Source organism: Agelaius tricolor, unplaced genomic scaffold (genome assembly GCF_023055355.1).
Source record: "Agelaius tricolor isolate 1412-34295 unplaced genomic scaffold, bAgeTri1.0.p SCAF_33, whole genome shotgun sequence".
Taxonomy (NCBI): Eukaryota; Metazoa; Chordata; class Aves; order Passeriformes; family Icteridae; genus Agelaius; species Agelaius tricolor.
This window is the reverse complement of record NW_027269293.1, coordinates 3781215-3794109: the sequence shown is the minus strand read 5'-3', so window position 1 is coordinate 3794109 and position 12895 is coordinate 3781215. Positions and strand designations below refer to the sequence as shown.

The 12895-nt window shown below is 53.4% G+C and overlaps 1 protein-coding gene across 1 annotated transcript in view; it reads left to right on the top strand.

Moving 5' to 3' along the window:
• ADAMTS10 (ADAM metallopeptidase with thrombospondin type 1 motif 10) overlaps positions 1–12895 on the top strand; it is an 83383-nt gene that overhangs the window by 9596 nt on the left and 60892 nt on the right. The window contains exon 2 of the mRNA XM_071451830.1: positions 9249–9559. Coding sequence (XP_071307931.1) covers positions 9472–9559 — 88 coding nt within the window. The 5' untranslated portion in view covers positions 9249–9471. The remainder of the gene's footprint in view (positions 1–9248; positions 9560–12895) is intronic.

Below are 12895 nucleotides of genomic sequence, written 5' to 3'. Positions count from 1 at the left end.
GTGCTGGGAGGGGAAAGGAGAGGTGACTGACACACCTGGCAGGGATTATCAGGGGAGGGACCCGAGGTTCTGAGGTAAACCCTGAAATCACAACACAACACAGAGACCCCAGAGCCCTCAGCTCTCAGGGTCACACTGGCAGTGCCGGTCTGCATTTCCCTCATTGCTGGGGAGCACCTTTGGATGGGGCTGGATCTGATTTTAACGGTGTGAAAATGGCACTTCCCTTCCTGGGAAGCTGAAATGGGAGCCACAGTCACTGGGGTGTGCAAAGAAAGCTATCGAGGGGAGGTGAATCAGCCCTCAAAAGGAGAGGGGGGCTGCACTGAGCATCCTGGGGGTCAGCAGGGAAGGGACAGCAGAGGTGGCATTGCCCCAGCTGGGATTGGTGGCAGGGGCCAGCAGAGGGGGTGCAGGGCAGCCCAAGGGTGGCTGTGCAGGCAGGAGCCACCCCGGGGCTGGAGGCTGCAGTGTTCTGGGAACAGGGATAACTCCATGTTTGTAATTCCTCACTCGCCCTGGCCTCAGAGAGGCCACACTTGGAGCAGCAAAGCAGATTATGGCTCAAGTTCTTATTTTGTGTCCTGCAGACCTGTAACTTTAACCCTTTTCTCGCAGCTTGCAGATGCTCCTGGCAGCAAAAAAAATACTGATTTCTGTGGGTTTAACCCCTGGTGCTGCCCTAGAGCTGAGAAATGACTTCCCAGTGGAAGTCCTGTTGTGCTGGCAAGATGACTGCAGGGAAGACTTCTGCTATCTGCAGCTCAGCATGTTTTCCACTTGGCAGCCCGGCCAAATATTTTGTCGGGACTATCAGGACGTTCTCCTGCTGGAAGCCGGGGAGGTCTCTGGGACAGTTTTGCATCCCCCACGTGCTCTGCCCTGCAGGGGGAGCGGGGCTGTGTGCTCCATCCCCGGGAACATGCAGGGACCTGCCCGGAGCTGCCAGCTGGGAGCTGGGAGGTGCCTGAGCATGCAGGGAACACCCAGAGCCCCGGGGATGCAGAGGCTGAGACCGCCCCGGAAAACACAGAAATGCAGCAGGACCTGCCCCTGCCAGGCTCTGGGGTGTGCAGAGAGAGGGGTGAGGAGGAGAGGGATGGAGAGATGATGAGAAGGGTTTGAACATCACTGGTTGGGCCAGGGAGGGATTGTCCCACTCTGCTCTGCCTGGGGCAGCCTCACCTCCAGTGCTGGGGGCACTTTGGGCACCACGAGATCAGAAGGAGCCAAAGCTGTTGGAGAGTGGCCAAAGGAGGGACACGGAGCTGGGGAAGGGCTGAGGAGCAGCTGAGGGCACTTGGCTGGTTCAGCTGGAGCCCAGGAGACTGAGGGGAGGCTCCTGGGGGCTGCAGCTCCTGCCCAGGGCAGGCACAGGGGCAGGGGCTGAGCTCTGCTCTGGGACAGGGACAGGAGCCCAGCAAGGGCTGGAGCTGGGCCAGGCCTTGGCATGGAGCTCAGGGCAAGGTTCTGCCCCCCGAGGCTGCTGGGCACTGCCCAGGCTCCCCAGGGAATGGTGCCAAGGCTGCCAGAGCTCCAGGAGCTCCCAGGGCTGCTCAGGGTGGGGTTCTTGGGGTGCCTGTGCAGGGATGGGGCTGCACTGATCATCCTTGAGGGTCCCTCCCAGCTCAGGATGTTCCATAATCTTTGATTTGATAATTCTAGAGCACCAGGAGCAGCTGAGGGAGCTGGAAAGGGGCTCAGCTTGGAGAAAAGGAGGTTCAGACAGGACCTTCTGGCTCTGCACAGCTCTCTGACAGGAGGGGACAGCTGGGGGGTTGGGCTCTGCTCCCAGGGAACAAGCAATGGGACACAGCCTCAAATTGCCCCAGGAGATGTTCAGATTGGATATGAGGAAAAATGTCTTCACTGGAAGGGTGAAAGTTGATTCCAGCTGAGGTTTTACAGCCAAAACCTGTGGCCTTCTGATGCCTTGGGAAGGCTGACCTAGAACAGAGACTAGATGGAGTTGAAGAATAAAGCAGGGATTTATTAGGAGGCCTCAATGGATCCACCCTGGGCAGCACAAGAGCCCAGCCAGGGCTGCACCCAAGATGAACCAAAATGGTCCCAAAATGCACAACAGGTCACAGGGTCTCTCCCTTTGATCAGTTCTGCTCCATTTGCATATTGGAGTTCATTGTCCAATTCCAGCCCCAGCCCATCCAGTCCCATCCTTGTTTTTCTCTCTTCAGCCCATGTTGTTTGTGCTCTTGGGCTGAGATTTGGATCATTTGTCCTTGGTCCCCAGCTGGAGCAGGAATTGTTTTGTCTCCCTGTTCTGTGCACAGAGCTCACCATCCCCTCATATGAACCCAGACCCACACACTAAAGCAGCACAGAACCTGAAAAATAGAAAAGCTCCAACCTGAGGCATCACCTGCACAGAGCAGTGATGGCAGGTGACAGGGGCACTGTTCTTCTGGTGACTTTAAGAGCAGCACCCAGGAGCTACAGGCACTCAGGGGCTGCTGTGTGTCCTGGAGGGCAGCAGGAGTGAGCCCACCATGGGTAGCAGGGGACCCATGTGGGTCCTTTTTTCAGGAAAGCCTGAAAACCCTGCTGCTGCTGCTGCTGCCAAGTGCCCTGGCTGCCCTGGCACAGCCCCTGAGCCCAAATGCCAATCCCCTGCAATCCCTGCTGTGTTTAAGTTGGATTCCATAGAAAATGAGGCCCGTGGGGCCAGCCTGGGGCTCAGAGCTCTTCCCCCAGAGATAAACTTTGACCTGGTGGAACAACTCCCAGGCTGGAGCAGCTGGAGGAGCAGAAACCCCTGTGGTGCTGTTTGTAGGGGCTGCCAGGGCTGCTGTGGGGCTGAGCAGCCCCTTGGGAGGGTCAGGGGGCACCTGGGGCCAAAAAGGGACCAAGCTGTGAGATGTGGCACTAAGATAATCCCAATATGGTTATAGGGTGGTATCAATTCCCCGTTTTACACAAGAATAAAAGAACCTTGAGGCTTTCATTCCTTAAAATAACACAGCCCAGAAATGCTGTTGGGGTGGTGCAGCTGTGGGGTCCTGCTCCCACTGTTTTCCCACTGCTTTCTCACTCTTCCCACTGTTCCCAGTGCTCCCACTGGGGTGCTGCTCTCATTTCTCCCATCTGCTCCCAGAGCTCTCAATTCTCCCACGTCTGAAAGATGTCAGTGGAAGGCCTGGCAGGGGGTGCACTAAAAGTATTTCCTCCCCCCGGGGCAAGCTGGAAGCAGAAATCTGTGTTTGTATTTATTTCTCCCTCAGAAAAAAAAAAAAAGGGAAAAAAAAATAAGGGAAAGGGACACCTGAGCTCATAATTTGCAAAAGTTGGATGAGAAACCTGGAAGCCGCCGGGTCCTGCATCTTTAAAAGCAGTTAAATTCCTCTTCCCTGCACTAGGAGGCACCTTGAACCTTCCTCTTGGCCCCGAGCATCGCCCATCTGCTTCCTATTACCTTCCCCTGCGCTGCTGGAGCCGGCCCAGCAGCCGGGGAGTTCTGTCTGCAGCTGGGAGCAGCTCTCATCTGCCCGGCTCCTTCTCCTCTCTTCTCTCTCTCCTTGCTCCATCCCAGCTGGAATTTCACCCCTTTCCCAGCCCCTTCCTTGCCGGCGGTGTTTGGGGTGGCAGGAGCTGAGCTGCCCGCTGTGGTGGCCTTGTCCCCCGCTGTGGTGGCGTTGTCCCCTTGGTGTCATTCGGGTTCACTGGGCCAAAGCCACCCTTGGCACCGGGAGCCGGGAGCGTCAGCCCGAGCCGAGGCTGCCAAGGACAGCGAATTCCTTGGGAAGGAGCAGATCGGAAGCGGCCCAAGCGAGGGAGGCACGAGACTGGAGAGGTCACGCCGTGTCCCCAAGCTGTCCCCAAGTGTAGGAGTGTCAGGGGTAGGACGGTTGGGACAGACAGAGATGAGAGATCTCTGCAGCCAGGTCATGGAACTCGGGGTTTATTGCAAAGGGCCTGGGTGCAGGGCCCTGCTGGGAGCTGCCAGGCACAGCTCAGAGCAGGCCCCAAAGAGGGAGAGAGAGATAAAGAGAGTGGTAAAGAGAGAATGAGAGAGTAAAAGAGAGTAAAAGAGGACAAGATTCCTGTTACAATACAATAAATCTTCTTCTGGTCTTGGAACTTGGGTTCATTGCAAAGGGCCTGGGTGCAGGGCCCTGCTGGGAGCTGCCAGGCACAGCTCAGAGCAGGACTGAGAGAAGAGAGGGGGAGAGAGGATGAGAGGGTGAGAGAGTAAAAGGGTAAGAGAGTAAAAGGGGTAAGAGAGCGAGGTTCCCGTTCCAATACAATAAATCTTCTTCTGTGTTGAATATTCTGATTCTCACTAACCAATCTAGTACAAGATACAAATCCTACAGCATTTACATACAGCCTATAAGAATCACTACATTACCATACTGTGTTACATTTTAAACCCTAAAAACTCCTCTTTGGGCCCCTTCTGCCAGGCTAGCAGGGTCTGCTCTGACCCTTGGACCTGCCTGCAAGCAGAGGGTGTTGCTCCATCAAAAGGGGATCACCTTCAGCTGGCCATGCCATTGTTTTCCTGTTGTTCAGTAACTGAGGGATCTCAAAGCTTGCTTTCATTTCAATCTCGTTTATAGTTTCTATATTCTCAAAATCTTTTGCCAGACAATCATATTTATAAGGCTTTCCTGTTTCATCTTCCCCAACACCCAAGCTGTCCCCAAGCTGTCCAGCCCGGCCCATGGCACCCCCATGTCCCACCGGGGCTCCGCGATCCTCGGGATCGTCCTGCGAGCTGCACAGTGAGGTTATGGAAATCTTGGTAGGGATGGAAGCACCAGAGTTCCTCAGGCTCCTGGGCCTTCCTTTGGGTGCTCCTCCTGCTCCTGCGAGCTGGATCCGCTCGTGGGGAGAGGAGCAGGATTCACCCGTGAGGAGAACACCTTCCTTCTGATGCTCCTCAGAGCCTGATCCACCTGTGGGGAAAGGGGCAGGAATCATCTGTGAGGAGAACACCATCCCCTGGGTGCTCCTTGGAGCCTGATCTGCCCATGGGGAGAGGAGCAGGATCCCCCCGTGGGGAGAACATGTTCCTTCTGCTCCTCAGAACTGGATCCACCCATGGGGAGAGGAGCAAGGATTCGCCTGTCTGGAGAACACCTTCCTCCAGGTGCTCCTCCTGCTCCTTAGAGCCTGATCCACCCATAGGAGCAGGACTCACCTGGGAGGAGAACACCTTCCTCCAGGTGCTCCTCAGAGCTGGATCTACCCATGGGGAGAGGAACAAGGATTCACCTATGGGAAGAACACCTTCCTCCAGGTGCTCCTCAGAGCTGGATCTTCCCATGGGGAGAGGTACAAGGATCCACCTGTGAGGAGAATACCTTCCCTCAGGTGCTCCTCCTGCTCCTCGGGCTCTGGGAATGAAGCCCCGCTGGGCAGGGGCCGTGTTTTCCCCACTGGGAGGGATTGCAGCTGGCCCTTCCCCCAGCCCATCCTGCAGGAATTTTTTGCAGTTGTAATTCCTGCCTTGCGCTGCTCCCAACGCGTCTCCTTCCCCCAGGGTCAAGGCTGCGGGCTCCTGGCGCCGGGGCTCCTTCCCGGCCACGGTTCCGGGAGATGCTGAGCGGCCGGGAAGGGCAGGGGGGACATGGGGAGGGTCATGGAGAGGAGGGGGGAGGACGGGAAGCCTGGAGGAAAAGGGTTTGACAGCTGGAAAACAGGGGAAATCAGTCGTGTGAAGCCCAGGAGAAAATACACTTGTCTTGGTTTGGAAAGACAGGAGTCTGCTAAGGAAGGCAAGAGCTTCCCCTGAAATGGGGAATGGAAATCCTCCCCACTTCTCCAAATTGCTATGAATTTTAAATTAAGGGGGCTCTCAGGCAAAAATATGGGAGCAGGAAATAACAGTTCTTTAATAGGAAAAGGGAAAAAAAAAAGGATAAAATAAACAATGCAGTAAACCAAAACAACACTGACAGAGTCAGAACCCAACCTGACACCCTGTGGGTCAGGCTGTTGGCAGCAGAACCATTGGAATTGTGGCTCAGCCCTCCTGCAGTGTCAGGGCTGGTTCTGCTGGAGCAGGGATCCTGTAGAGAAGGATGGATTCTGCCTCTGAAGATCCAGTGGAAGAAGAGGCAGCTGCTGCTCCTCTGGGGAATCCCGTGGAGAAGCCGTGCTGGTGTCTCAAAACCTCTGGATTATATCCAGGCAGGAATGCTTGGCTCCTCCCTCTGGGCTCACATCTTCCAGTGGGATGCTGTAGTTCTTATCAGCCATGCAGGGACATTCAATGGCTGTTATCAGCAGGTGTCCCCTCCCCAGGGAGGAGTGAATGTGGTCACTCAAAGAGAGAGATCAGGCAAACTGCCCACTTGACAAAGGTAATCTGCCATACTGATGGCAATGGAAAACATCTTGCCTTGCAATCTTTGACAACACTTTAGCTGGGCTCCATGGGTTTTGGAGCCATGACAGGATTGAAAAGCTGGAATCTCGAGCTTTGGGAGATTTTTCATGTTGAAAAATGCCTTAGGAGAGAGCTTTGCTTGCAACTTCTCCCTTTTCCAGCCCAATTCCCACAGCCCCCATGTGCTTTGCCTGGCCCTGGCTCTGCCCTCACTGTGGCACCACAGGGGATGCTGTCACCGGATCTCAGCATCCTCTTTTTGGGGTGGAACAGGGCAGAATTCCTGCCCCAACCCTCTTCCCGCCATCTCAGGTTGCTGTTGATATTTGCTGCCCCGAGGTGTGCAGGATGTCTCTGCTTTGGCCTGCGCAACTGAAGAACGAGTCTGGACTCTTCACTCTTTGGTCCTGAGGTTGTTTATTAATTCTTATCTATAAAATTTTCTTTCTGGACTGGGGAGTCCAGGCCGAGGACTCACTGAGGATCTTTGGCCATTCTTAACTGTAAATAAGCAGTGAAAAATCTTAATCTATTCTAATCTTTAAATTGTGCAACTCTGAATTGTGTTTAAAGCTGCGTGTTTCATCTCCCACTCTTTCTGACTAGTAGGGAAAAAAACCCATTAATTTAGGTTAATGGCTTTAAGCTGAAGGAGGGGAGATTCAGATGAGATTTTAGGAAGAAATCCTTCCCTGTGAGGTTGCCTAGAGCACCTGTGGCTGCCCCTGGATCCCTGGAAGTGTCCCAGGCCAGGCTGGATGGGGCTTGGAGCACCCTGGGACAGTGGAAGGTGTCCCTGCCTCTGTGGAATGAGTTGAGCTGTAAGGTCCTTCCCAACCCAAACCAGTCTGCAATTTCCATGGTAAATTTGGGGCAGGAATCATCTCCTGGACTTCCCCTTGTACTTCCCGTACACCACCTCTGGGCTGTGCTGGGTGTCATTCCTGCTGCACAAATACCATTCATGGCACAGTAAAGATGGGAAAACAGGAGCAGAAATTCACTTTCAGGGATTCAGATTCCCATAAGGACACGGAGAGGAGCAGGGCAGATCCCAGGAGGACCCAGCTTCCCTGCCCTGGGCTGTTTAAACCAGCCCAGAGCACAGCAAGGCAGGGGTTAAGCGTTTCCCTACTGGATGAGGACCACACACAGGCCCTGGCTGTGCTGACACCTTTGCAAAGGGCACCCTCCTCCCATCTCCAGCCTCTTCCCATGCTCGGGAGCTCATCCCACATTCCTAGGGAGCTCGTCCTGCCTTTCATGGGGAGCTCATCCTGCCATCCCTGGGAAATCATCCTGCCATTGCTGGGGAGCTCATTCTGCCTTTCCCAAGGAGATCATCCTGGGGAGTTCATCCTGCTTTTCCTGGGAGCTCATCCCACCTTTCACGGGAAGCTCATCCCACTTTTCCAGGAGCTCTTCCTGCCTTTCCTGGGAATCTCATAATCTCATCCTGCCTTTCCCGGGGAGCTCATCTGGCTGTTCCTGGGGAGCTCATCCCACCTTTCCCGAGGTGCTCATCCCACCTTTCCCGGGGTGCTCATCCCTCCTTTCATGGGGAGCTCATCCCATCTTTTCCAGGGATCTTGTCCTGCCTTTCCAGGGAGCTCATCCCGCCATTCCCAAGGATCTCATCCTGCCGTTCCCGGGAGCTCATCCCGGGGAGCTCATCCTGCCTTTCCCAGCCCTACTCCAGCCCGTGGGATCTGCCACCCCTGCAGGGAGGTTTGGGTTTGGCTGCTGGGTCATGCCCTGCAGCGTCACCGCTGGGATATTCGGGATTCTCTGGGTTGTGCTGCACTCATCCCGTACTCATGGAGTGGGTGGGCAAGAAGAAAACCCCACAGGCTTTGTGCAAGTCCCCAGCACGATTCGAGTTTGTTGTAATCGCCTCAGACTCAGTGGAAATTCTCTGCGAGCCAGGAATCTTTCACCGGAGCAATTAGCAGAGCGTTTTAAAGAACAAATGTGATTGGAATCTCGGGATCCATTTGTGGATGGGGTTGAGGGTGAGTTTCCTGAATGGGTTCTTTGTTTTCCATCACTTTTTTAGGTTCAGCCAGTACACTTTGAGAGCGAGTGCTCTTCCTTCAGTGCGGTGATAGTCCTTAAAGTGTGTTTGAAATCGAAGGAAGCCCCAGAGAGGATTTCTGGGTGGCTGCTCACCACGCCCCTGCCAGTGCTGTTATTTCCTGCTCTCTTTAAGGGATCAGGTGACCCAGGGCACTCTTTGGGCTGCTTTTCCCAGAGGGTGCTGCCACAGGATAAAGGATTCCCATTGATCCTGAGCTCCTTTCCGCAGGTACCAACTGGGAGAATTCTGGGAGTGCAGTACAGAGCTGATGGGGATAATCCATCCTCAAACCCTTCCCATCCTTTTCTCCTCTTTTCCTCTCCTTCCATCCCACTCCTGCCTTCTCCAGGATCCTGCTTTCCTCATTCCCCTGCCTGCCTTGAGTCCTTCTCCTCCATCCCTTCACTCATGCCCCTCTTCCCTGTGACAGCGTTCACAGGGGTCTGAGGATGAGGGAAGAGACAAGGAGCTGACTCCATGTTTCAGAAGGCTTGATTTATTATTTTATGATATATATTATATTAAAACTATACTAAAAGAATAGAAGAAAGGATTTCATCAGAAGGCTGGCTAAGAATAGAATAGGAAGGAATGATAACAAAGGCTTGTGTCTGGGACAGAGAGTCTGAGCCAGCTGGGCTGTGATTGGCCATTAATTAGAAACAATCACATGAGACCAATCCCAGATGCACCTGTTGCATTCCACAGCAGCAGATAACAGTTGTTTACATTTTGTTCCTGAGGCCTCTCAGCTTCTCAGGAGAAAAAATCTTAAGGAAAGGATTTTCCATAAAAGATGCCTGTGACACTCTCCCACAGGGGCGATGCCGGGGCTGGGGACGAGCCCGTGCTGACCCCGCGGTGCTGGCCTGGCACTGCCACCCCCCGCCAGCCTCAGGAGAGCACGGAGCAGCCAAGGATGCCTGCGGAGGGACCCGGGACTCCTCTCTGGACATAAGGGGTGGCCGAGGGAGAGACATGTGGGGACAGCGCCCTCCCAGCCGGCACAGATCTCCCTGCTCCGACACGAGCGGCGCTGACCATGGCCACAGCTTGGAGGCTCCTCACCTGGACCCTCACCCTCGGCCTGGCTGGGGGCACCTTCCCCGGCTTCCCCTTCCAGTCACAAGGTAGGGATGGGGTGGGATGGGATGGGATCCATGGGATGGGATCCATGGGATGGGATGGGATGGGATCCATGGGATGGGATCCATGAGATGGGATGGGATGGGATGGGATGGGATGGGATGGGATGGGATGGGATGGGATCCATGGGATGGGATCCATGAGATGGGATGGGATGGGATCCATGGGATGGGATCCGTGGAATGGGATCCATGGGATGGGATCCATGGAATGGGATGGGATGGGACAGGATGGTGTCGTTATAGAGCACGACACAACACAAAGTACCACGACTCCATCAGAAGGGTGCAAGAGAGTTTTATTACAGCAACATGTTGCTTTTATACGTTTTCAAGATATTTACATTCACTTAACATACACATTGTGCATTGGTTATAGGAAAGAAACAAAGTTCTCAGTAGGTGATCAGGGAGCCACGTCATCCTGTGAGCCACTTCTTCCTCCTGGAAGTGCTTTTCAGGTTAGGATCAGAGCCTCCAGCCCCCAGTCCCAGGTGCTTTGTAGCCACAGTGAGCACAAAACACCCTCTGATTCACTCTTTTTCAAGCCCACGTGGATTGCAAAGAGGCAAAAAGGAAAACAAAACACTTCCAACAGCAAATTTTTCCAAGCCTGAAGTAATTTCTGAGTGCAAAAAGTCACCCTTGTTTGCCCAGCCCCATCACAGGGAGGTGCTGGGATGGAGGAAAAGCTGGAGCATGGGAATTTAGAACCCTAATAATTAATTCTGGCAACTCAGAGGTGCCAGGAGTATTTATGGTTGGGAAGGATGGGAGCTCAGCCCTAATCCCAGAGGGTGGAAAGGCTGTCCCATTCCTGGTGGCCAAGGAAACCACTCTGTCAGGCTCCCACACTGGAAAACAGAGGAAAAGGAAACTTTCCAGTGCTGCCCTGTGGTGAGAGTGCAGTTTGGAGCTGGCTGAGTTTCTGATGGCTGGGAAAACTCTGAAGGTGGGGGCTGGCAAAATTCAGCCACCCTGGAGCAGCCAGGCCCCTCCTGCTTGCTTAGGAAACAACAACAAGTGGGATGCAAAAAGCACAGAAAGACTTTTCCAGAGGGAGCAGAGGGAAAATCTCCTCCCATGAAAGCTCAGGAGGCTCAAACCCTCCAGGCACGAGGGGTTCAAGAGGACACTCAGTGAGGAGGAGCTGTCCTGGTCCAGCACATGGATATTTCCCATTTTCAGCCCCAGCCTCTGGGGCTGAGGGCTGTCAAACAGAGCCAGATTGTCAGTTCCTTTGCTTCTTTTCTGCCTCTGTCAGAGTCAAGATTGAAAGCACTCAAGACAGTGTTTCTTGTTCAGACTCAGATGTTTATCAGTTTTTATCTCTGTCACAGTCTCACAAACCCTGAGTTCTACAGCACTTCACTCTAACAAACTAAAAATGGAGCCTCATCTCTCTCTCTACAAGGCCTTTTAAGGATAAACTGTCCAATTAAGAAATGACACCTAAATTATTTTTACTTTTAACCCAATAACCAACCACCCATGGCTCATAATGTGGACTTTTTTATCCAATTACACAAAACCACCCAAACCCATGGAGGAGAAGGTGAAGGAGGAGTAGGAGAAGAAGCTGAAGAAGAAGAAGAAGAAAGAAGAAGGAGGAGGAGGAAGAAGACGAGGAGGAGGTGAAGAAGAAGGTGAAGAAGAGGGAGAAGGAGGAGTAGCCTTCACCCCAAAAACTCCATCTTGCTTTATCTATATTACTACATTCTAAAAGCTTCCACTCTAAGTTTCCCACCCTGTGATATCACACACTTCTATTCAAACTCCACACCCACAATCCCAGTTCTGTCATTCCATTTTGGAAGCTTCTCCACGGCCTCAGGTCAATGCAGTGTTCTCTTGGGGGTCAGTGCCTGGCAGCACAGAAAGTCTGAAATTCTCAGCAGCCAGGGCTCCAAATCAGATCTCTTCTCAGATCCAATCTCGCGGTCCCTGGGACATTTTCCTTTGAAAAGGAGGAGTTTCTGCTGAAGTTGCAGGGTGCCAGTTTGTTTGGCAGCCTGCAGAGCTGTGCCAGCACAGGTGGAGGGGCTGGGGACAGTGACCTTGTCACAGCACAGCCTGGGTGCCACCACACAGGCTCAGCTCAAGGGCCCCAAGAGGAGCTGCTAAGCCAGGCTGAGGTGATAAAAACCAATCCAGGGAGCTGGGAAGGCAGGCTGGGGTCACAGGCAGAGACCTGGCTGGGGAATTGGGACGTCTGACTTCTCCTCCTGCTCATTTTCAGCACCACTGGAGGACACTGGAGGAATTCTGGTTTCCCTCTCTCTTATTTTTTTTTTTTTTATGTCAAGATTGGCATTTCAAGGACTCCGTGCCCCTGCAGCTCTGCCTGCAGGGGTGGCTGGGGCAGTGCTGTTGTTTTGTGTTCTCAGAGCCAGCAGCTCCCTGTGGCAGCTGCAGATGTCCTGAGGAATCCACAGGGAGAAAATTAAATAAAATTTTCCCCTGAGTCATTGTCACCCCAAGGCTCCTTCGGCCGCCTTTTGAAGAGACCTCATTGCTGAGTCTGTCCCTGGAAAGATCCAGGTTAAAATAACCCTCCAAAGCTCAGAGCTGGACTCTGCAAAACTGGGATTCCCTCTGCCCAGTGGAGATGAAAGGATTTGGGATACTCCAGGTCCAGAGCCACTACTGGGGTGTCCTGAAGAGCCCTTTGGGTCAGGCTCTTCCTCTCCATCACCTGCAGAGGAAAAAGTTACATTCCAAAAACTGCTATCCCAAGGCTCTGCAAGCTGAAGCATTTGGGGAATTTCCCAGGATCCTGCAGGCTGGGCAGAGCCTTGGGATCCCAGTTCTTGGAATGCTGTGGCAGGACCATGACCCTCCACCTGCACTGCACTCAGGCTGGCATTGCTGGGTGGCCAACTCCCTTTGGAGGGTGTGTCTTGGTTTGGAAAGCCAGGTGTATGCTAAGGAAGGCAGGAGCCTCCCCTGAAATGGGAAATGTAAACTCCCTCCCTCCAAATTCCTATAAATTTTAAATTAAGGTGTTCTCAGGCAAAGATATGGGAACAGGAAATAACAGTTCTTTAATAGGGAAGAAAATAAAAGGATAAAATAAACAATGCAGTAAACCAAACAACACTGCCAGAGTCAGAACCCAACCTGACACCCTGTGGGTCAGGCTGTTGGCAGCAGTGCCATTGGAATTGTGGCTCAGCCCTCCTGCAGTGTCAGGGCTGGTTCTGCTGGAGCAGGGATCCTGGAGAAGGGTGGAATCTTCCTCTGAAGATCCAGTGGCAGAGGCAGCTGCTGTTCCTCTGGGGAATCCAGTGCAGAAGCTGTGCTGGTGTTCCAGAAGCTCCA